Source organism: Jaculus jaculus, chromosome 6, assembly GCF_020740685.1.
Source record: "Jaculus jaculus isolate mJacJac1 chromosome 6, mJacJac1.mat.Y.cur, whole genome shotgun sequence".
Taxonomy (NCBI): Eukaryota; Metazoa; Chordata; class Mammalia; order Rodentia; family Dipodidae; genus Jaculus; species Jaculus jaculus.
The window spans coordinates 939,027-959,953 of record NC_059107.1 but is presented as its reverse complement, the minus strand read 5'-3'; the positions used below and the strand labels follow the sequence as shown (position 1 = coordinate 959,953).

At 40.9% G+C, this 20,927-nt stretch overlaps 1 protein-coding gene across 2 annotated transcripts in view; it reads left to right on the top strand.

The window, feature by feature from the left end:
- Rnf130 (ring finger protein 130) overlaps positions 1-20,927 on the top strand; it is a 143,198-nt gene that overhangs the window by 84,035 nt on the left and 38,236 nt on the right. For both annotated transcript variants that reach the window (XM_045152154.1, XM_004666610.3), the window contains exons 4-6: positions 4,592-4,663; positions 7,264-7,346; positions 19,182-19,278. In XM_045152154.1, coding sequence (XP_045008089.1) covers positions 4,592-4,663; positions 7,264-7,346; positions 19,182-19,278 — 252 coding nt within the window. The remainder of the gene's footprint in view (positions 1-4,591; positions 4,664-7,263; positions 7,347-19,181; positions 19,279-20,927) is intronic.

Below are 20,927 nucleotides of genomic sequence, written 5' to 3'. Positions count from 1 at the left end.
TCCTCCTACCTCTGCTTCCTGAGTGCTGGAATTAAAGGCATGAACCACCATGCCCAGCCTTGCTTAGAATAACTTTTTAAAAATAATTTTATTTATCTGTTTGTTTGCATGTAGAGAGAGAGGAAAAAAACAGAGAGTAGGAAAATGAGAATGGGTATACCAGGGACTAGTATCACTACAAATGAACTCCAGACACATGTGCAGCTTTGTGCATTTGGTTTTATGTGGGTACTGGGGAATCGAACCCAGGCCTTCAGGCTTTTCAGGTAAGCACCTTTAACCACTGAGCAGTCTCTCCAGCCCAGAATATCTTTTTCTATTCTTACACTGTAAGGGACCATCTGTCTTTGTGAGGTTTCTTGAAGGTAGCAAAAGGATGGATCCTGTTTTCTGATAGGCTATTAGTCTATAATATTCATTGTTGTTATTGAAAAGTATGTGCTACATTTATACAATGGAGTTCTACTCAGCAGTAAAGAAAGTTATGAAATTTGCAGAAAAATGGATGAACCTGGAAAGGATTATACTAAGTAAGGTAACCCAGGCCCAGAAAACCAAGCGCCACATGTTCTCTCTTATATGTTGATCCTAGCTACAGATTATTGGGCTTATGCGTGAGAATGAAAATACTTAGTAGCAGAGGCCAGTAAGTTAAAAAGGAGCCATAAAGGGAAGAGAAAGGAAGGGAGGAGGGTACTTAATAAGTTGATATTGTATATATGTAAGTACAATGATTGAGATGGGGAGGTAATATGATGGAGAATGGAACTTCAAAGGGGAAAGGGGGGGGGGATTACCATGGGATATTTTTTATAATCATGGAAGATGCTAATAAAAATTTAAAAATAAAAATAAAAGAATGTAGTAGATCTTAAAAAAAAAAGAAAAGTATGTGCTAGAGCTGGATAGATGGCTCAGTGGTTAAAAGTGCTGGCTTGCAAAGCTAAATAGCCCAGGTTCAATTCACTAGTGGCCACATAAAGCCAGTTGCACAAAGTGGCGGGTATGTTTGGAGTTCATTTTGCAGTGGCAAGAGGCAAATAAAATGCTCTGTAGAAAGTCTCACAATAGAATGAATCAAGGAGAGGACAGAATATCTAAACTAGAAGACAATGTGGTAGATACAGAACAGTCCAACAAAGAGAAAAACTAACAGGAAGGTATGAATGAGAATTTCAAGACATTCGAGACACTATGAAGAAATCAAACATAAGAATTCAGAGTATAGTAGAAGGAGAAGAGTTTCACTCCAAAGGCATAGAAGATATTTTCAACAAAATCATAGAAGAAAATTTCCCCCAAATAGTGAAAGAGATACCAGTAAAGATACAGGAATCATTTATAACACCAAACAGAAAAGGTCAGAAAAGAACCTGTCCTCACTGTATTATAATTATACTACAAAAAATACAAACAAAAGAAAATATAGTGAAAGCGGTAAGAGAGAAGCATCAAGTCACCTATAAAGGCCAGACCATCAGGATTACAGTAGATTACTCAATGCAAACTTTAAGAATAGAGAGCCTTGGGGCTGGAAAGATGGTCCAGCAGTTATGGTGCTTGCCTATAAAATCTAATGACCCAGGTTCAACTTCCCAGTACCCATATAAAGCCATATGCACAAAGTGGTGCATGCATCTGGAGTTCATTTGCAGTGGCTGGAGGCCCTGGCATGCTAATTCATATTCTCTTTCTCTCCCTCCCTCTCTCTGTCTCTCTCTCTTTCTCTTTCTCTGTATCTATCTCTTCTTGCAAATAAATAAATAAAATATTTAAAAATATTGTAGGCCTAGAGAGATGGCTTTAGCAGTTAAGGCACTTGCCTGTGAAACCTAAGGACCCAGGTTTGACTCCCCAGAACCCATGTAAGCCAGATGCACATGATGGCACATGCTTCTGGCATTGGTTTGCAGTGGCTAGAGATCCTGGTGTGTCCATCTTTCCTCCTTCCCTCCCTCCCTTCCTCTCCCTCCCTCCTTCCCTCCCTCTCTCTCTCTCTCTCTCTCTCTCTCTCTCTCTCTCTCTCTCACTATGTAGTCACAGGGTGGCCTCGAACTCACAGTGATCCTCCTACCTCAGCCTCCTGAGTGCTGGGACTAAAGGCATGCACCACCACACCGGACTTCAGCTTGGTTTTTCATAAGAATGTTTTTTTAAAGTAGGGTCTCACTGTAGCCCAGACTGACCTGGAACTCACTCTGTAGCCCAGACTGATCTTGAACTCATAGCCATCCTCCTACCTCAGCCTCCAATGTGCTGGGACTGAAGCGTGTGCCACCACACTCAGCTTCTTAATAATTTGTTTCTTTGTTGGGTTTGTTTTCATATACTGTTTAGACTTCCTTAGTTCAGCTAGCTGTGTATGTCCTCTTTGAACTGACTCATAATTTGATTCATACGTTTATCCATGTCTTCCTTGAGTTCTTTGTACATATAATCATCCTTTCGAGATCTTTGTCTGCAACTTCCTCTAGGCAGCTTTCATGGGTGTCCTGTGCTGGGCAGGCTATTTCTTGGGGGAGACATGCTGACTTGGCTTTCATGTTATGTTGAGACCCCCTCATGAGGAAATTTGGTCAGGTCTTTCCAGCATACCTATGTTAACTGAGTACTTGGAACAGCACTGGTTGTTTGTATTTGCTTTTCTTTATTTTTTGCAGTGCGTGGAGTTCAAACTTAGAGGTACTTTGTACTGTTTCATGATGCAGTAGTCTCAATTCACTTTCTGCTGTGCTAAAACTTACACTTGACTCCAGCCCAAATGGGAGATTTTTGGTGGCCCCTGCTGTGCATGGCCAAGGACTGTTGAAGGGAATCGGAATGCTAAACCTCAGCTGGGGTCCCTAACCAATGGCTGGCTGACTGCCCATGGACTATTGGAAAAAGATTTCTGGACTTCAGCTGCTGAAACTTAAGCACCCTGTCCCAATTAGGTCCCAGTCAAAATGGCAGGTACAGGTCCTGTGTACCATGCAGTGAAAGGGATCAGTGTAATTTTTGATGTTTGCTAAAATATATGCAGCTTATTTTAAGTCAATTATATTTCTATGAGGCTGGGTTTTTTGTTGTTGTTTTAAAAGTATGGTAGACGGGACTCAGGCTAAAAGAGAATGGGAAGCAAATGTAGTGTTTAGACTTTATGTCCTGATTTAAACAAAATGGCATTCTGTAGATGACTGGGGAAATTGTAATCTAGTCTGAGCAAGAAACAATGTTTAATTGCTAAATTGTATTAAGCAGGACAGTGACATCAAACAAAACCCCTGTCTGTTAGAGATTCAGGGTTGTTAGAGATTAAGATATGGTTTGAAATCCCTAACACAGTAAAAAAAGGAAAAATAGATGAAAATATAGGGAAAATGCTGATAAAGCCAGATGATAGATACATAGATACTAATTAAAGTATTTTCTTCTGTATTTCTAAATTTCTCCTAAAGTTCTCCCATGTTTTTATGGTTTGTTTTTTAATCTTCATGAAAGGATGTGAGGTCTCCCTTCTTGTATCTTCCTCTGCTCATCTATCTCAGTGTGCCTGGGACAATCCGTTTATACTCATCATCCCAATGAACGGATTTACAAAGTATTCTGATTCCTTTGTCCAAATCCCCCTGTGAACCGTTGATGTTCTTCACTAACTCCTTACTTAAGTTTTCCAAGTTTTAGCTCCAGCATCCCTTCCTCAAACCCTTCCCAGGAGTTCCTTTGTTGTGCCCTGTGCTCTTCTCCCACCCTTCTATGTGGGGTGGCCTCCTTTTGGTACAACCCTGGGTGGATTTTATCATACAACACACGAGAATACTTACTAATCATTTCCCCAGCTTAGATACCTTCTTAAGGTTATAGGGTTGCGTCTTTTCACTTTGAGGTATCAATGTTCAGCATTGCTAACAGTATTTGGCAGTGTTGAATAAATCTAATTTTAGAAATTATCTGAGTTAACCCTCTTAAATAAATGAGAATAACTCAACCTGGAAGGCAAATGTATCTTCAGAGCATAATGGTAGCAGAGTGAGAAGTAGATCTCCTCACTGTCTCTTCTCACTCAAATGCATTTCAGAGACCTTTGGCGGTTTATTTTGCTAAGACAGTTCTTATCTAAGTGATCATCCTACAACATACTAGGAAAGCTGTTAGAGCAGGGCAGGAGCTCTTGGGGGAGCACAAAAAAATTGATAATGCTGAAATACAACACATGTTTATTAGACACAAAATTCAAAAGTGAGATCAGGCGTGGTGGCACATACCTTTAATCCCAGCACGTGAGAGGCAGATGTAGGAGGATCACTGAGTTCAAGTCCAGCTGAGGCTATAGAGTGCATCCCAGGTCAGCCTGGGCAAGAGTGAGACCCTACCTCAAAAAAATTTCAAAAGTGATTAAACCATCTATTTTTTTTCTGCTATATATACTTTTATTCACCCAGAATGCAAAAAATCTATGATGTGGCTGCACTGTTTCTAATTTTTTACTTTTTCAGAATCCACTTATATGACAGTGATGTAGGATAATGCTTTATACCTTTAGTTACTTAAAATGAAGACCATCATTCAGAGATTTTACACGTAATGTCTTTTTATTTTATTATTTTCTTAGCGTCGTCTTGGAGACGCAGCCAAGAAAGCCATCAGTAAATTGACAACCAGAACAGTCAAAAAGGGTGATAAGGTAAAGTAATGAAATTACTTTTTCTTTGAAGTCTTGTTCTTGCTATGCCTATCATCTTGGAGGCTACAGATAGTCCTCTAGCCTTCCTGGACTTTTGTTGCTCTTGCCATTAGCTGCATCATGAGACTACTCATAGTACTCTGGCTGTATCTTTCTATAGTTTTCTACTGCTTAAACCTATCCTACATCTTACAAGAATTTTAACGAGACAAGTTACACATACAACATCATGGATATATGCATTTGTTTGTAACATTTCTTTTGACTGCTGCATCTGTTTTAGGTTTTGTTTCTTCCCCAGTTAAGTGGAAAACTGAGATCTGCATTTCTAGGGTGCTTCAGTTAACAAGGGGCTTATAGTAGGCTAATTATAGTGGTCTGATACTTTTTTAAAAAGGAGGAACAGGGCTGGAGAAGATGGCATATTGGTTAAGGTGTTTGCCTGCAAAGCCTTACATACAGTTCAATTCCCAGGACCCACATAAGCCAGATGCACAAGGAGGCACACACATCTGGAGTTCATTTGCAGTGGCTGGAGGCCCTGGCATGCCCATTCATATTCATTCTCATTCCCTCTCTCCCTCCCTCCCTCTCTCTCTCTCAATCTCTCTGTCTCTCTCTCCCCTAAATAAAAAATAAATAAATAAATAAAATATAAAAATAAAAAGGAGGAACAAAGTTTTTTAGAGTTGAGTCTGATGCTTAGAGGACCAATTCCAAGATACAGTGATAGATAAGGATGGCTGACACCTCTAATCACAGTTGTCTAGTCAGAGCTCCAGTTAGTATAGAGGTCTGATTTGCTTTGTAATTGCATAGCATCTTAATGTTAGTTCCTAAATGCAGTATGCCCAAGTTTGTCAACAATGAAAAAATAGATGGCTAGAGAGATGGTGTAGCAGTTAAGATGCTTGCCTGTGAAGCCTAAAGACCTAGGTTCAACTCCCCAGAACTCATGTAAGCCAGATGCACATGGTGGTGCATGCATCTGGAGTTCGTTTGAGTGGCTAGAGGCCCTGGCACACCCATTGTCTCTCTAATAGTGGTTAAGGCACTTGCCTGTGAAGCCAAAGGACTCAGGTTCTATTCTCCAGAACCCATGTAAACCAGATGCACAGGTGGCACATGCATCCGAAGTTCATTTACAGTGGCTGGATGACCTGATATGCCCATTCTCTATCCTTCTCTCTGTTTTCTTCCCCCCCCCTTCAAATATATAAATATTTAAATAAATAAATTTTTGAAAGAATGAAAAATTAAGTATTTTAAGTCATAAAACCAAAACTATCTCCTACCCCACACCAAGTGCTAATATTGTAGCACAGAGCTATGGAGGGAGGTCTTCTGTTTTACCACTTTGTTGATCTGTATCCTTTTTATTCCCACTGAGTTTCACTCCAAAATCTATGACCAGAAGCACAGCTGTCATTCTTATGTAGCCTCTATGTAGCAGTGTGCTGAGGGCTTACCACATTGGTACTGTATTTAAGGAAGTGGTTGACATGAGTCTCCTGATTAGTAGTGGGTTTTGTAGAGTGACAGTAACACCTGTGCAGACAAGCCAGCAATGCAAAGAACTGTATGAGAGAGGGGACAGACATAACCAAGGTGATAGCTGATGTAAATCTTGAAAAAGTGAGAGCTCTTACTCTAAGAGGTATAATAGGGCCTGGGCTCAGTGGATAAAGCACTCACTGCTCAAGCCTATATCTCAGTTCAGTCCTCAGACCTTTTATAAAAAGCCAGAAACCATGGCAGGCTTTCTGTAATCACAGCACTCTGACTGGAAGATGGGAGATAGAGACAGGAGAATTTCCCAGAGGATCTCAGAAAGTGCAACTAAGAGAACAACGGCAGATTGTGCTTAAGAGAAACCCTGCTTCGAATGGATGGGTAAGAACAGACCCCAAAGTTGTCCTTGCACACATGGCATTTGTGCAGCCACACTCACACACATGAACACATAAATACATGCATATACACACAAACAAATATGTGTGTGGGTACTCCCAGACTTCTTGCCATGTGAAAGAATGCTCATCCAGCTTTACATGAGTGCCTGGAGAATTAAACTCAGGACTTTGCAAGCAAGCACCTTTAACCACTGTGTCATCTCCCCAGCTCTGTTTTATTTTTCTGTTTGTATTATTTGTGTGTATGTGTGTGCATATGTCTATGATATATGTGTGTATGGGTGCATGCCTGCCACCTTTACAGCACATGTGGAAGTCAGAGGACAACTTCAGGGTGTTTCTCCTCTCCGCCCTTTTGAAACAGGGTGGGTCTCTCCACTGCTGCTTGAGAGCTTCTGGACTCTCCTGGCTCCGAGGCCTCCCATTTTCTTGGGATTACAGACCATCTGCCACTTTATGTCTGGCTTTACACAGGCACTGAGGAAGATTGAACTCAGGTCAGCAGGTTTGGAAGCAAGCACCTTTAACCACTCAGCTATCTCCCCAGCCCCAGTTAAATTTTTATAGCCACTTGCTTACCATAGTCAACATAAGAGCATTCTTAGGTGAATTGTCTCTTAGCTGAGTTGTGTCTCCTCCATTTGTATGTTTAGCTTGTGACTTTTGCTCCCATGTTTTCTGTTTCAGGAAACAGACCCAGACTTTGATCATTGTGCAGTCTGCATAGAGAGCTATAAACAGAATGATGTTGTTCGAATTCTCCCCTGCAAGTATGTCAGCTTTATTTGTTTGAAAAGGAATGGTATTAATGTCTTAAATGTCTCCCTTTCAAAGGAGTATTCACCTAGCCTATGGCTGTCCTGACAGTTGCATATTGCTCATAGTAGAAGGTCATGGTCCGCAGTGAGCACTGCCCCTCCCAAGAACTGTTTGCGTATGTTCATAAGGAGTACATGACAACCTCCAGGTATGCTGTAATCTAAGGATTTCTATTTTATAAATTTCTGTGGGCATCAAAAACAGCCTCTGGACAGGAGCATGGCTCCATGGTAGAGCACTTCCTAAGCATGCCTACATCCCCACCTGAGTTTGATCTCTGGCACTGCCAAAAGAATCATCACAGGGTCCTCCAGTGAAACTTCCACAGTGTTCACCTGGCTCTGGAGTTCGTAATTCTAGGCATTGGATTTAGTCTTGCTCTGAACCTGGACTATGAAGAATGGAGAGGACTAACATGTGCTTTGTGCCTGCCCTGAATCAGAAGTGTGCTCTGAACAAGTTAATTAACTATATTCTATGATCTCTCCCATAACCCAAAAAGGATGTTTTTCTCCCATTTGTATTGGCTACTATTTGTATTACTGTGGCAAAATATGTGACAAAGACTACTGAAAAGAAGGTCTATCAGAACATAGTTTTGGAGGTGCTAAGTCTAGGACCCAGTGGACTGCTGATCACAGTGGTCTCTGTGAGGGCAGCAGGTGACGGCTCGTTGTAGAAGACTAGGTAAGAGTAAGAAGTCCTCTCTTGTGCAACTTGACCTTTAGAACAGCCTTCTCTTGAGGACTACCAAAAGGGTCCCACAAAAATCCTCATGCCTCTAGTGACCTTCAGACTTCCTACTAGACCCTGTTCCCTAAAGGGTCCACTACCTGCCAACACTACCACCCTGAGAACCAAACCTTGAATCAAAGTGAAGCCTGGGAAGGACACTTAGGTGACACCGAAGCCACAGCACCATTAATAGACAGTGAAAATTCCAGATTCACACAATTCAGAAAGAAGGCTGATATAAAGGTTGGTATTTAATGTCAGCACTCCATTCATAAGACTATGTACCTCCAGAAGAATACTTACCCACTAAAACTTCAGTGCCTAAAAAGAGCAAAGTTTCTTTCTTGTTTTCCAGTTCTGAGGGTGCCTGCATAGCCTCATAAATGGTAAACAAGCACTCTACCACTGAGCTGTACCCCAGCTCTGTCTTGTTACTTTCTCCTTTGATACAGTGTTTCACTGAGTTACCCATGCTAGTCTGGAACTGTTTGGTAGCCCAAGCTGGCATTGAACTAGTCATCTTCCTGCCTAGGCCTCTGGAGTAGGTGGGATTATAGGCCTGTAACAGCAGGCCCATATAGAATGTTGATTTCTGCCATGGCTCTTGGCCAGGCTAGACAATGGAAACCACTAGAATACACTGCTCTAAATATGGACTGGGAAAAATGTAAGATCACGTATACCAAAGACTTCCCTTTTTCTCCCATCTCTTTAAAAGATACCCACATGACAACCTTGCAAATATGGTACTGAATAAAATCATTGTGGGTAGTTGTCTCCATGAAACTACTGGTCCTGTTATTTGTCCACAAAATGATATGTTTTGAGCCTAGGAAGATCCATTTGTGCATTATTGTTTTAAGTCATAGAACTTAGGAAGAATTCTAATTATGTATACAGAAACAGAAATCCAGTATTCTGGACCAATCATTCTAACTATTAAGTTACATATAAAGAGAAATCTGTTAAACTAGATGTAAGCTCTCTTATAAAAAATTAAATAATAACTGTATTTTTCCTCATTTGTAGTCACTTACAATCTAAAAGGTGAGGCTAAAGGAAGCATAATTACCTACCAAATCAGGAAAAGGGTTAAGTATCAGCAAATGCCTGCTATAGCCAGGAAGAAGCTGAGACTTCACAAAGTCCCTCTCTTCCTACCTCAGCCCAGTATCTCCTGGAACCATCTGGTACTTGAGGGGAAAGGAAAAAATAATAATTTGCTGTTATTAAAATGAAAGTGTCGGGGGGAGGATATTACCATGGGATCCTTTTTGTAATCATGGGAAATATGAATAAAAATTGAGAAAAAATAAAATAAAATGAAAATGTCTTCCTCAGGGAAGTCTCAACCTAAAACAATGAGAAGTTTGTTCTCATTCTTCAGCCCCAAGACCTTGGCTTTTCAGTTTTTTGTTTGTTTGTTTGTTTGTTTTGTTTTTCGAGGTAGGGTCTCACTGACCTGGAATTCACTATGTAGTCTCAGGGTGGCCTCAAACTCACTGTGATCCTCCTCCTGTGATCCTAGTTCTGGGATTAAAGACATGCGCCACCATGCCTGGCTGCCTTTTCAGTGTTATTGAGTTCTTTTTCTTGGTTTAACTCAGAGCTTTTCCACTCTGGCTGCACATCAGGGGCAATGACAAACTATAGAGAGACCTGGAGTGCAATCCCACCCAGCATCTTTATTTACATCAGTTCCTGAGTGAGTCTCATGCAGTGGGTCATATCCTCCACTGAGGCCACAGCCTTGGTTGACCTTCACCATTTCTCTGGCTGACACCAGACAGCTGCTTCTCAATTTTTATGTTTGAGGAATGCTTTTGAATATTAAAATTTTTTGGAAACTTAAAGGAGCTTCTTTGTGCCCTCATTCTGGCACTGTCCTTGTTTGACTTGCTGCCTTGCCTGTTGTAGTCCGTTCTCCTTGTTGCTTTGGAACCAGCTACAGTCCATTACTCTTATGGAAGTGTCATGTTCTTACTGAAATGGTAACAACAGTTTGATCCTCAGGTGCAGACAATACTAACTTAACATTGTGCAACATTTTGTAACAACCTTTAACCTACAGCAGGGTTACTCAGCCTTGGCACATTGACATGTGGATCAGAAAATACTTTGTTACAGCCTTTCCAGTCCTTTGTGTTAGTCACCCAATGCTGCTGCTAGGAGTCCTTCCACCTGCCTTGTCCTTCCTCTTCCTCTGTGTGAGCTCTGAGCCTGAGTCCTTCAACCTGCCCTGTCCCTTCTCCCTCTTCTGTCTCTGTGAGCTCTGAGCCTGAGCCGCCCATAGCTTTCTTTACCCTGCATGGCTGAGCAACTCTTGTCTCTCACTGTCATCCAACAGGGCTTTGAACAGATGGGACAGACACGGTTCTCCACCCCTAGCTGAGTGCCAAATGCTGCTCAGCTCTTTTCTGATTATCTTGTTGCAGAAATTCTCTGGAAAGATCACTCCAATGCCAGTATGAGTGAAAGTAGAGTTTATTTATCCGGGGGCCAAAGAACTTGAGGTAGCTCTCCAAAGAAGCTCTGACCCAGAGCTAAGATTTTCTTTCCATTTTATAGTTTTCATAGCCAAGAGGAAAGGTAAGTGAACAAATAAGATGTGGCAATTCATATATCAGTCATTTCTGTAGTCACCTAACAATGAACTCCATTTTACTTTGTTTCCGCCTAAACTGTCTTTCCTTCTTACCATCCCTCTGGGCCCTTTCTGGACAGTTCTCCCTTTGGGATTTTCCATCTGCTGACAAGGATAAGTTTAGCTCTTAAGCAATTAACTCTTACAGTAATTCAGTGAATCACTTCAACTTTTAGCTTCTTTTCTACCACAATCTTTCCTGATTGACCATATCTGGTTGGCTTTCTCTTTCCATCATAGCACGCCTTCAAGTATAACCCATCTTTTTAAACAACTACCTCCCCCCATTGTTGCTCCATCTCAGTCCAGTGAACTGATTCCCCATCAATCTTTCGGAGAAAAGTATGCTTGAGGCTGGGCATGGTATCTCACACCTTTAATCCCAGCACTCGGGAGGCAGAGGTAGGAGGATCACAGTGAGGCCACCCTAAGACTACAGAGTGAATTCCAGGTCAGCCTGGGCTAGAACGAGACCCTACCTCAAAAAAACAAACAAAAAAGAAAGTGTGCTTGGAATTCCCTCAGCTTACTTTCCTTTCAGCATGCCTGCCTCTGACCCTTACTCACACCTCCTGTGGGATGACAGTCAGCCCAGAACTGGTCTATTACTGCTTTTTCCCTTCCTGGGGGACCTTGTTCTATTGGTTCCCTGTTCCTTCAGCAAGTGTTTGTGAGTCCAGTCTTAAAACTGTTTCAAATCTGTTACTTCCTCATACCACCCTATAGCCTCTCCCCATCTCAGCCAGCCTTTGGTGGAATATGTACTCACTCCCTCTCCTCAGTCAGGGAGGAAGACAATCAGATGCTGATATCTGTCTGTCCTTCATTTTTAATTAGCCTATTCTGAACTAAGTCTTTCTATCTATAGATATCAAACTTCTCATGGTTTGCTGGCATTTTGTGGCATGATCTTTTCTTTTCAGTCTCTGTCATACTGATTTATTATGGACAGATGGTGCTTGGCATTGCTTTGGGGACCTTCTGCTTGTGTCACTTGATTACAGTTGATCATCCTTTGGATGTTAGCCAGTATGTCTTAAAAACCAAGAAGCAGTCACCTTATTTAAAGGTTAGCCACAAAATTTTTTGTAGGTAAAAATACTCTGAGAATTAGAGTGCTATAGTTTGAATAAATGTACATTTCAGATGCCAACTTGGGAACTAAAATGGGTCATTCAGCTGACTGCTGGCTAGCTGAGAAGTTGCTGTGATCACTCCCACCTCCAAGGGAGAGCTTAAACAGCATCTGCTGCCAGGTCCAGTTAGGGGAAGGAGTTCTTGTCTCTGACCTTTAATAATCTGGGATCCTTTTATGTTTGCCAGGTCCTTCACACAGCACGCAGAAGCTGCAGAGCTGTCACCCCAGCCCTGCTGCTTTCTGGCCCTTGTAGTTCATGACCAGTAGGAAGGGGAGGGCACTGCATTTCAATGTTGCTGGGTTTGTTCCTTCCATATTCTATACATTTCTCATTCTGTATCCCAAAGTAGTGTTTATAGGAATAAAGGACTCTTTGGTTGAAGCTCTGATATGCTTGTCCTTTTCACATTTCACTGTTCCTCAACATATCCCCTGTCTTCCATCGCATCCCTTTTCTGCTGCTGTGTATTTTTATTACTGGAACCTTTTATAATAGAGAGGAAGAACTTTAGGTGCTGCCTTCTGAGGTCTCTGGCTGTCCATAGTGTACCCTCCAGCTAGTGAGAAGGCATCATAAACTGAGTGTTCTGGATTCAAGGCTTGCTGCAGGAGTGTTCTTGCCATCTGTTGAGACACTGTGTGGCTTGTTAGGTTGCTCTCAACCCTTAGTACTTCTCTAGGCAAGTACAACTTTTCATGTTTGCTCCAGACAGCCTCATGAGTTAGATGAGGCCCTCGTTCCCTACTTTACCCTGTTCCACAGTCCTTCAGTAAGACAGCTGGAAGGCAGGGTGGTCAGCCAAGGCTCCAGCAGCTATAGCAGCAGAACTTTGTCTACAAAAAAAAGTAAAGGCCAAGGTGGGGATGTGCAGCAGGAAGGCTGAGTATGCAGGCACAAGAGAGTGGAGAGAATGGGGGAAGACAGGAAAGCACTTACTCACAAAGAAGGAGGTGACAACAAAAAGAGAATTGTGATAAGGCCGATTGGTACGGAGAACAAGGGCTCAGGTTTGTGTGTTTGTTTGTTTATTATTTGAGAGAGAGACAGAGTGAGTATGGGCATGCCAGAGCCTCTTGCCACTTGCATACAAACTCCAGACCCATGGATCACTTTGTACATCTGGCTTTACATGGGTATTGAGGAATTGAACCCAAGCCATCAGGCTTTGCAAGCAAGTGCCTTTAAGTACTGAGCCATCTCCCCAGCCAAGTCCTCAGTTTTGTACTCAAAGGTGAGAGATGAGCTATGGGAATCAGAGACCGAAAGTCTGGGACAAGATGTGAGGGGAGGGGAAGAGGGTAGTTGACTGAGGTGCAGATGGGAAGTAGATATAAAGAGTATTTGCTTTGGGTGGGGTTGGGGCAGGGTCTCACTCTAGTCCAAGCTGCACTGACCTATAACTCAACTAGAGTGGCCTCTGATCATAGTGAACATTTTCTTTTAAAGAGAAAAAATATTTCTTTCAGATTTTGAGTTGGTGAAGGAAAGAAGGCTTTCTTAATCCATCTGCAAAGTTAGCTTTTGTTGTCTTTCTTAAGGTTCCCCCACACTGTGGAAAAGACAGTCATTTTTTTATTATTTATTAGAGAGAGAGAATGGGCACGCCAAGGCCTCTATCCCACTGCAAATGAACTCCAGTTGCATGTGCCACCATGTGCATCTGACTTACATGGGATCTGGAGAATTAAACCTGAATCCTTAGGTCTTGCAGGCAAGCACCTCAACCTAATCTCTCCAGTCTAAGACAGTCATTTTCTAATGGAGTGGGCTCTTCAATTTAGATCAACAAACCAACAAGAAAACAACATAAGAAAAATCCACTTATAACTTATTTAAATGAACATTCAGGCTACAAACCCTCAATTCATGCAGCTTTATGAATTAAGTACTGGAGGGCTAGAGAGATGGCTTAGAGGTTAAGGTGCTTACCTGTAAAACCCAATAATTCAAGGGCTGGAGAAATGGTGTGGCAGTTAAGATGCTTGCCTGTGAAACCTAAAGACCCAAGTTTGACTCCCCAGAACCCACATAATCCAGATGTACATGGTGAACAAGGTGGTACATGCATCTGGAGTTCATTTGCAGTAGCAAGAGGTCCTGATGTGTGCATTATCTCTCTCTCTTTTTTCTTTCTTTTTTTTTTTTCTTTCCTTATTTTATTTGTTTATTTATTTTTATTTGAGAGCGACAGACAGAGGGAGAGAATGGGTACCCCAGGACCTGTAGCCACTGCAAATGAGCTCCAGATGCATGTGCCCCCTTGTGCATCTGGCTAATTGGGTCCTGGGGAATCGGGCCTAGAACAGGGGTCCTTAGGCTTCACAGGCAAGCGCTTAACCACTAAGCCATCTCTCCAGCCCTCGTTTTTTTGTTTTCTTTTTTTTAATTTAATTTATTAGTTTTCTTTTCAGCAAATACAGGCAGTTTGGTACCATTGTTTAGGCTCATCTATGATCTACCCCCTCCCATTGAACCCTCCTTGTTGATGTAAATGGGTCGTGCATTGTGGAGTTAGCCCACAGTTATTGGTATGATAAATGTCTCTGCAAATCATGACCCAACATGTGACTCTGACATTCTTTCCGCCCCCTCTTCCGCAAAATTTCCCTGAGCCATGTTGGGTTCATTTTTGGTCTGCTTCAGTGCTGAGGTGTTGGGGGCCTCTGAGGCTCTGGCTCTCTGATTTGGTAGGAGTTGATTTTTCTCTGCGTTGGTCTCCTTCCCCTTTGTGCTGGTATCCGGTTCACAGGAAAACATTACCCTTGCTTCTTTCGCCAATTGTCCTTAGTTTCAGTTGGGCCTCTTTTGAGGTATGTTGGGGCAGCTCTTTCCTTAGGATCTGCATCTTTCTTTCCCCGGTATCTGGAGTGCAGCTAGGTGGTCGCCATCTTGGCCAGAAGTCCAAAACTCTCTCTCTCTTTTCTATCTCTCCTTCTCTCTCTCTTTCTCCCTCCCCCCCTCACTAAATAAAAATTAAAAAATTTAAAAAGCAACTAAAACCTAATGACCCAAGTTCAGTTCCCCAGTACCCACCTAAATCCAGATGCACAAAGAGGTACATGCATCTGGAGTTTGTTTGCAGTGGCTACAGGTCCTGACATAACCATTCTCTCTGTCTCTCTCTACTTGAAAATAAATAAAAGCATTTTTTAAATTAAGTACTGGAGAACCAAACATGGTGACACATGCATGTAATCCTAGCATTCAGGAGGTAGAGGCAGGGAATCAAAAGTTCAAGGTTATGAAGAAACACAATTGGTGATTGAAGTTTTCAATTATTCCTTTGATGTTAATCATGTAATCTAAATAATAAGCATTTTGATATTAAAGATCACATCTCTGCATTTGTTTTTATATCATGTTAACACACCACAGATTATGTTGACATGTTTTGTTCTATACTTTTTACAGAAAAACAAAATATCTGAGATTTGAAGGAAATGTTTATTTGAAATTTCTATTAAAAACTACCCATTGTATACATTTAGCTCAACAATGACTTAAAAATAAAAGGCTGTTATCTCAGTTGTTTAAAACCACTAACCTATGGTAACCACACCTCAGTCTGCAAAGTGATTTTAAAAAAATTATTCTCTGGCAGTTTCTTTATGGAGGCCATAATTCTTTCTTATTGTATAATCAGGAACTATTTCCCAAATATATAGAATTTAGTCATCATATTTTTTCTTCCCTTCATATTCACCATCTCATACTTAAATAGAAGGTTATGAAATAGCCTTTAGAAAAGGTCACTCAACTTCAGAAAAAAATAAGGCATTTGTGCAAGACGATGTATCTGACTTACTAATACACTGTCACAGACAGTATGGGTAGTTTTGTTATATTTATGTAAGTATGAAAAATATACTTTTACCAGTGAATTAACAATACCTTGACTTCTTCATTCCAGTGCTAATGTCTAGTTTTTGGGCAGTTATCCATTATGAAGCAGAGTGAGAGTTCAGTATTTTGGCATTTAAACAGATTAGTTATATAATGTCTGCTTCTAGCCAATCTGAAACATCTAGCCATACCTTTCTTTTTTGGGGGGAGGGGGTGGGTTTTGAGGTAGAGTCTCCCTGTAGCCCAGGCTGACCTGGAATTCACTATGTAGTCTCAGGGTGGCTTCAAACTCACAGTGATCCTTCTACTTCTGCCTCCTGAGTGCTGGGATTAAAGGCATATGCCACCATGCCAGGCAAGCTATACCTTTCTTATCAGGACTGTGACTTAACACTGTATGAATAAATTTTTGTACATCTTATTGTTTGGCCAGAAGGCCACCAAGTGTACTTATATGTAATCCTTAAATTTTAAAATAGCTGTAATTTTTAACTATTTCTAAATGTTTTGGGGTTTTTTTGGGTGGATTTTTTTTTTTCTTCAAAGTAGAGTCTCATTCTATCCCAGGCTGACCTGGAATTCACATATATAGTCTCAGGATAACCTCAAACTCATGGCAATCCCCTTATCTCTGCCTCCCGAGTGCTGGGATTAAAGGCGTGCACCACCACCACACATGCCCAGCTAAACTTTCCTTAAACCACTAAAATTAAGCTCTTACTACTTAGTCAGCTATCCTCAGCTGTTTTTGTACTGAATTGTCAGTGTGGCACAGATGACTGTATTGAAATCTTCTCTTTTTATCTTCATATTTACCTTCTGAGGTAATTTTTTTCTTTTTTTATTCTTTTTTCTTTTTATTAAGTAGAAACTTTGGGGCTGGAGAGATGGCTTAGCGGTTAAGCGCTTGCCTGTGAAGCCTAAGGACCCCAGTTCTAGGCTCAATTCCCCAGGACCCACTTTAGCCAGACGCACAAGGGGGCGCACGCATCTGGAGTTCGTTTGCAGTGGCTGGAGGCCCTGGCACGCCCATTCTCTCTCTCTTTTTCTCCCTCTCTCTCTCCTCCTCCTCCTCCCTGTCACTCTCAAATAAATAAAAATTTAAAAAAATTTTTTAAAAAGTAGAAACTTTGTATGGACACATCACATGTTGGTACCATAATTTCCCTCCTCCCTGACCCACTCCACCAAGGGCCCTTCTTATGGGACTGTTGGTATTCACCATGGAGTTGCGGTTTATGAGTTGTGAGAGCAGCAGTCAGTCATTATAAGGGGAGGGGGTGCAATGCCTTTGGATGTTACCTCCCACCCTGTGGCTCTTACATTCTTTTTTTATCTTATTTTTTCTCAATTTTTAAAAACATTTTCCATGATTATAAAAAATAGCCCATGGTAATACTCTCCCTCCCCCCGCCTTTTTCCCTGTGAAATGCCATTCTCCATCATATTGTCTCCCCATCTCAATAAGTCTCTCTCTTATTTTGATGTCGTGATCTTTCCCTCCTCTTATGATGGTCTTGTGTAGGTATTGTCAGGCACTATGAGGTCATGGATATCAAGGACATTTTATGTCTGGAGGGAGCACGTTGTAAGGAGTCCTACCCTTCCTTTACATTCTTTCCGCCACTGAGGTAATTTTTTTAACTTAATGTGCTACTACAAAGATTTGAAGATCTTTAATCAAGCACTATGTTAATGCTGTAATATCAAAATATTATGTTGTGTTGGGCATGGTGGCATGTGCCTTTAATTGCACTCTGGAGGCAGAGATAAGAGGATTGCCATGAGTTTGAGGCCACCCTGAGACTACACAGTGAATTCCAAGTCAGCTTAGACCAGAATGAGACCCTACCTCAAAACAAAACAAACAAAAATACTATGTTGCATTATTTAAAATGTTCAAATTGAATAGGTTAAAAGCTTTTTTGGCCGGGTGTGGTGGCGCACACCTTTAATCCCAGCACTCAGGAGGCATAGGTAGGAGGATCATCATGAGTTTAAAGCCACCCTGGGACTACATAGTGAATTCCAGGTCAGCCTGGGCTACAGTGAGACCCTACCTTGGGGAAAAAAAAAAAAAACCGTTTTTGTTTTTGTTTTTGTTTTTGTTTTTGTTTTTGTTTTAATTTGAGAGAGCAAGAAAGAAAGAAGCAGAGAGAGAAAGAGGAAGATAATGGGCATTCCAGGTCCTCCAGCCATTGCAAACAAACTCCAGGTGCATGTGCCACCTTGTGCAGCTGGCTTATGTGGGTCCTGGGGAATTGAGCCAAGGTCCTTTGGCTTTGCAGTCTTAACCACTAAGTTATCTCTCCAGCCCAGATTAAAAGTTTTTAAATGCTATTGCTACTCACCCACTATGGCATTACATACTCATCTATTAATACATTTAATTATTAAATTAATACATTTACTTGAGTGATATTTTGGTCTGGGTTTCATCTTAACATTTTAGTTTGTCTAACTTAAAGAAAAATTTTTTAACATACATTTTTATTTTGTCCCATTCCCCCACCCAATCAGCTGTAAATCTTATCCTTTTGGTTTTTCTTGGTGTTTTAATGGGCCCAGAACTATGGTTTAAATTTTTACATGTGAATTATACTTTAATATTTTAGTTTATTTTTGTGGAGTATAAATTTTAAAACTGGATTTGGGACCTAAAATACTCCTCCGGTTGATATACTCATGAAGTTTTCAAATAGCTCTAGTTTTTAAAGTAAACTTGATTTGTGGACCTTAAAGTTACTGAGTTTAAACTGCAAATTGTAATATCATTACTGAACATGTCAGCACCAACCCTCTCAAAATAGCTTGGTCACTTTATGAAGGAGCATTTTAAAGTTGCTGTTTAGCAGTGACATTTAATATGGTCCAATTGCTTTTATTTTTAATGCAACAAAAAGAACCCAAAAGGAATAAACACAATTGCTGCCAAATGCCATAACACTGAGCTATATAAATTGTGATTGAGGAAATGAAAAGGTTTATACTTAAAAAAAAAAAAACTTCAAATGGAATAACGTTCAAAAAAAATTCAAGGTCATCTTTGGCTATATAGGGAGGTCAAGGCCAGCCTGAGATACTTAAGACCCTCCCCCTCCCAAAAAATAAAAGGAAGAAATTAAATATGGGAGTTACACCATTCCTGAAGAACCAGTAATAGAAAAGCAAAATTACTGGCCAGAACATGGCACCCCAGAGTCAAATCTCCACATCCCACTTACTACACAGTGCTGTTACTATAGGAGGTTGGCTGTGGAGATATCCTGCAAGTTATATTTTAATGACCCCCCAATATTTATCTCTTAGGACTTGAAAATGTGGTAAAGGAGGAAAAACAAGACGAACAAAATTTTATTTCTTTTTATTTTGACTTGTTGTTTTTCAGTGTTTAATGTTTGGCATAATTCTCTGTTATTTTATAGGCATGTTTTCCACAAATCCTGTGTGGATCCCTGGCTTAGTGAACATTGTACCTGTCCCATGTGCAAACTTAATATTTTGAAGGCCCTAGGGATTGTGGTATGTTTCCTGTTTTGTCATTACTTTGTGTTGTATAATAAGTATAGTATAGAGTTGTGTCATATAATTTGCTACTCAGTCTCATGAAATACACTAGTTTTCTTAGCCATATGATCTTAGTCCAGCAGTACCTTTCTTCCAGATTATTTCAAAGTTCAACCTACCTCAGAAGAGAAGGTAAGTAACTACTTTTAAAAGTATTCTTCTAGAGCTGGAGAGATGGTTTAGCGGTTAAGGCACATGACTGTGAAGCCTAAGGACCCAGGTTCAATTCTCCAGATCCCATGTAAACCAGATGCACATGGTGGCACATGCATCTGGAGTTTGTTTGTAGTGGCTAGAGACCCTGCTGTGCCCATTCTCACTCTCCCTTTCTCTGTCTCTAATAAATAAATAAAGTATTCTTCTAGCTGGGTGTGATGGCACACACCTTTAATCCTAGCACTTGGGAGGTAGAGGTAGGAGGATCACTGTGAGTTTGAGGCCAACCTGAGACTACATAATGAATTCCAGGTCAACCTGGACTAGAGCGAGACCCTAACTTTGGAATTTAAAAAATAAAATAAAAATAAGGGCTGGAGAAATGGCTTAGCAGTTGAGCACTTGCCTGTGAAACCTAAGGACCCCAGTTCAAGGCTTGATTCTCCAGGACCCACGTTAGCCAGATACACAAGGAGGTGCATGCATCTGGAGTTTGTTTGCAGTGCCTAGAAGCCCTGGCAAGCCCATTCATTCTCTGTCTCTCTCTCTCTCTCTCTCTCTCTTTCTCTGTCACTCTCTTATAAATAAATAAAAATAAATTTAAAAAAAATAAAATAAAGTGTGCTTCTGGTTGGAGGAAAAAGAAACACAGGGCTGGAGAGATGGCTTAGCGGTTAAGTGCTTGCCTGTGAAGCCTAAGGACCCCGGTTCAAGGCTCAATTCCCCAGGACCCACATTAGCCAGCTGCACAAGGGGGCACACATGTCTGGAGTTCATTTGCAGTGGCTGGAAGCCCTGGCATATTCTCTCTCTCTCTCTCTCTCTCTCTCTCTCTCTCTCTCTCTCTCTGTCGCTTTCAAATAAAAATAAACAAAAAATTTAAAAAAGAAACACAATATAAATGACTTTGCTCCAATAGTATTTTTTCTTATATTTGCATAAATGATGTCATATGTTCCTCCCTCTTAAGTTTGCCTTTGGTTTCAAGATTTCTGGCAAATGGTAAGCCATGAAGGCAGAAAGTGACCAAAGCCCCTGAGCACCCTGGCTGGTGAGTTGGCCAGATATGCAACTTCAGGGTCAGCTATGACCAGCCAGAGCATCTTTCCTGAGAAAACTGGAGGCTTTCTTGCTTTCCTTGCATAATAAAGTATATACCCAGGGTTATGCTGTTAGAAGAAATAAAATCCTTTTTTGGTCTCAAAAAAAAAAGGAATAAATGAATAATGTTAACAAAAAGTTCAATTTGGTCCAAAACATACTCTTCATTTTTGCTTTGCAACACACACACACACACACACACACACACACACACACAAATCTCAAGTAGTCTTATTTTAAATATGCAGTCAAATCAGAGTTTAAGGGTAGTATTGTTGGGCAATAACACCCTATCTGTCCTATTTCCAGAAACCATATCAGTGATGATGTAGTTCCTACACTACTCA